The sequence below is a fragment of the Octodon degus genome, unplaced genomic scaffold, assembly GCF_000260255.1.
Source record: "Octodon degus isolate 3935 unplaced genomic scaffold, OctDeg1.0 scaffold00005, whole genome shotgun sequence".
NCBI classification, from domain to species: Eukaryota; Metazoa; Chordata; class Mammalia; order Rodentia; family Octodontidae; genus Octodon; species Octodon degus.
This window is the reverse complement of record NW_004524581.1, coordinates 22,953,877-22,957,520: the sequence shown is the minus strand read 5'-3', so window position 1 is coordinate 22,957,520 and position 3,644 is coordinate 22,953,877. Positions and strand designations below refer to the sequence as shown.

Genomic DNA, 3,644 nt, shown 5'->3' with positions numbered 1-3,644 from the left:
CTGGTGACACCGTGGGGTCACTCACCATCTGCCCGCTGTAGCCAGGCCAGGTCCCGATCATGGATGATCCGGTCGGCCCCACGCGCCTCCTCCCCGTGCGGGTCTTGCCCGGCCGCCGCCACGTGCTCGGTGAGCACCACCCCGAAGCGCCGCAGCCGCGACACGATGCGCGCGTACAGCCTCTGGTCCTGGCGGCCGCCGCGGATGCTGCCGCAGAAGTACAGGGCCCGGCCCTGCGCGCCTCGCTGCCCCGCGTCCCCGCGCGCCCCAGCCGTGGCCATGGCCGCTCGCGCCGCCCGAGGCCCGCCCACCACGTGACCCGAGGGCTGGCCCTGCCGCGCCGAGCCCCTAGCGCAGGCCTGCTCTCCCGCGCGCCCGTACTGTGGGTGGAGACTGAGGCGGAATAGTCGCCAGTGGGAGCTCAAGCTGGGCAAGCTGGGGACTTGGTGAGACCTTGTTCAAAATAAGGGGCTGGGACATAACTCACTGTGAAGTCCCTGGGTTCAATTTTTTTTTTTTTTTTGTGGAACCGGGGATTGAACTCAGGCCCTTTCGCTTGCTAGGAAAGTGCTTTTTCCACTGAGCCATCTCCCTGGCCCCCCTGGGTTCAATTCTTAGTTTCAAAACAAGCAAGGCACTTTCCTACTCAAGCTACCTGAGACCAAACAAGGCTTCGCTCGTACTAAGCAAGCACTGTATCAGTTTCTTAAATGTTCTTTATATATTTAGTACAGGGTCTACAGGGTCTCACTCCATCGATCAGACTCGTAGTTATCCTGCTGTTTTCAGCCTTCCAAACCCTGCAGCACAGGCATGTGGTTCCAGGAATCGAACCCCGGTCCCTGCGCCTGTCCGTTGAGCTATCTGGCCAGCCCTGTATCAGTTGTTTTTAAGACAAGGGCTTGCTACAATGCCCGAGCTGGGCTCGAACTAGCACTCTCCAGGCTCAGCTCTGTTCTCTAGTGCTGAGATGACTGGCCCACACCATCGCGATCCGCCCAGGTAGTTATTTATTTATTTATTTATTTATTTATTTATTTATTTATTTATTTATTTATTTTTGTGGAACCGGGGATTGAACTCAGACTCTTGTGCTTTTTAAAGCGCTAAACACACAGGGGGAAAGATAAGAGATTGCTGCCCCCACTCGGCCTGTGGTGAAACCTGAACACACACCGTTGTACACTGGCGCCCCCTGCCGGCACCTTCTGCACCACACGCACACCTTTAGGGGGCTCAGGCGCAGGGGATTTGTGCTCTGACCCTCCCCTGCAGTTCACACCTTCCCCAGGCTGACCTGGGGAGGGAGGCCCACGTACGCACACGTGAGCACGCGTGCCCACACGGACCACCTGTAGAATTTTTCAAGAAACATGAACTGACCTGCACTCCCCTGGCTTGACCAATGGTACCACAGAGGTGAGTTGGTGACGTGCACACAGAGGACCTGTAAAGCCGCGAAGCCCTTCTGTGTGACACCAGAATGGAAGATGCGTGGCACTACAGATTTGTCAGAGCCCAGGGAATTTGCAAGCCCACCTTAAGCCCAGTGTAAGTGGTGGCCTGGGCTGACAATGGTGTGGCTCCAGTCGCTGGAGAGGAGAGGATGGGGCTGGGGAGAGGGCGCTCTGCAGCTCCCAGGGGTCTAAAATTGCTCCAAGACATAAAAGTGCTACACAAAGACAAGTCATGGTTCAAAAACTTTGAGTTTATTGTTATGGAAAATAATCAACTTAGATACTAGAACGGTTGCAGAAAAGGAAAGTGGACCCAGTGTTCTCCAGGGCTGGAGCCCTGGGTGGGAATTGACCTCGGGGGCCCAAAGGACACCCAGGGGTGATGGGAATGACCTAGAACTAAATGGTAATGATGGTCGCACAAATGTGTAATTTATAAAATGCATTAAATTCTGTCTCATACTTGGTAGACTTTATGCTACATAAATCGTGTCTCAGTAATTTTTTTTTAAATTTAACTTATTTGTGTGTGTGTGTGTGTGTGTGTGTGTGTGTGCACATGTCCAGCCCAGCCCACCAGGGGGCGGGGCTGGCCTGCATGCGGTACTGGGGATCGAACCGCGGTCCATGTGTTTCGCCAAGCTTGTTCCAAGTAGGCGCTTTAGACCACTGAGCCATCTCACCAGGCCCCTCAGTAAATTTTTTTTGGTGGAACCGGGGATTGAACTCAGGTCCGTGTGCTTGCCAGGGAAGCGCTTATTCTACTGAGCCATCTCCCCAGCCCTCAGTAAATTTTTTGAAGCAACTTTGCTGAGGTGCAGTCAGTGTACTAAGCTCAGCACACATGTAGACACACAGTTCAGCGAGTGTGCGCGCAGGCATACGCCTGTGATGAGATAGGGACCGTCTCCGAAAGTGCCCATTTCCTGTGTGTCCCGGTGTTCTTGTACCCGCGCTCAGGACGCTTAGCATGAGAACTGCCCCCTTCACGGAGTGTTAGGTGTGCGGTACCCCCCTGTGGACTGTACACACGATGTGATCCAGCAGATCTCCAGCACTTGTTTATCTAGCACGAGTGAACAATCTCTAGGGAATAATTCTTTATTTACCCCAATACTCCCTGGAAACTGCTGTTGTAGTTTATGCTTCTGTAATTTTGACTTTGCATGACAGAGCAGGGTCTCAATAAGTAACTAAGCTGCCTAGGCTTGCTTGAGCTTGCTGTCCTCTTGCCTCAGCCTCCCAGAGTGCTGAGATTCCAAGCACATGCCACCATGCCCAACTGAGTTTGACTGTTCTACTGTTCTAGGTACTACATATAAATGTCTACAGTATTTGTACTTTTTTCCCCTTTTTTTGTATTTTAGGGAAGGATCTACAGGGTGTTCAGGGTCTCACTACTAGATGGGACTCATAGTGATTCTCGTGTTTACAGCCTCCCAAGAGCTGGGATTACAGGTGCGCGCCACCATGCCCAGTATCAATCGCCGTCTCAGTGTGCCTCGGGGGCGGGGCCAGCCCGGCAGGCCCCAGGATTGAACCCCGGCCCCTGCACCTGCTTGCAGGCACTTTAATCCACTGAGCTAGTTGGCTGACCCTAGTATTTGTACTTCTAAGGGAGACTTATTTCATACAGCATAAAGTCTGTCAGGTTCATCTACATTGTAGGCTTGCTGATTTCAAAATATATTATAAAATCTGCAGCAACGAAAGCAGTATGGTAGTGGTACAAAGACATGTGTGGGCCAATCAAACAGAACAGAGCAAAGAAATAAGCCTGTGCGTATCATAAGAAATGTGACTACCTGATTTCTGACGAGGGGAAAATACAGTGGAAGAGGACAGACTCCTCAACAACTGCAAGTGGGAGTACACAGAAGAGAGACATCAGGCCCCTCCCTCCCACCACGCACAGAGGGCATCTCAAAAGGGATTAAAGGGCTGGGGAAACAGCTCGGCAGTCTAAGTGCCTGCCCGGCAAGCCCAAGGACCCGGGTTCTATTCCCTGGTACTGCACGCCATGCCAGCCCTGGAACCCTGGGCGTGCCATGCTGGCCACTGAAACCAGGGTGGTGGCGCATGCCTGTAATCCCAGTGCTGGGGATGCTGAAGCAGGGTCACTATGAGTCTAAGCTGCATAGTAAGACCCTATATCAAATAAATAAAGATTTAAAAAATATATATATA

General features: G+C 52.4%; 1 protein-coding gene across 2 annotated transcripts in view; it reads right to left on the bottom strand.

Annotated features, from left to right (window-relative positions):
- Nucleotides 1–296, bottom strand: part of Dnph1 (2'-deoxynucleoside 5'-phosphate N-hydrolase 1) — a 1,756-nt gene extending 1,460 nt beyond the window's left edge. Inside the window, exon 1 of one of the 2 annotated variants that reach the window (XM_004624415.2) lies at nucleotides 26–296. In XM_004624415.2, the coding sequence (XP_004624472.1) occupies nucleotides 26–281 (256 nt within the window). In that variant the 5' untranslated portion in view covers nucleotides 282–296. The remainder of the gene's footprint in view (nucleotides 1–25) is intronic. The other variant, XM_023722774.1, reaches the window with a different exon arrangement.
- Nucleotides 297–3,644: the final 3,348 nt, after the last annotated feature.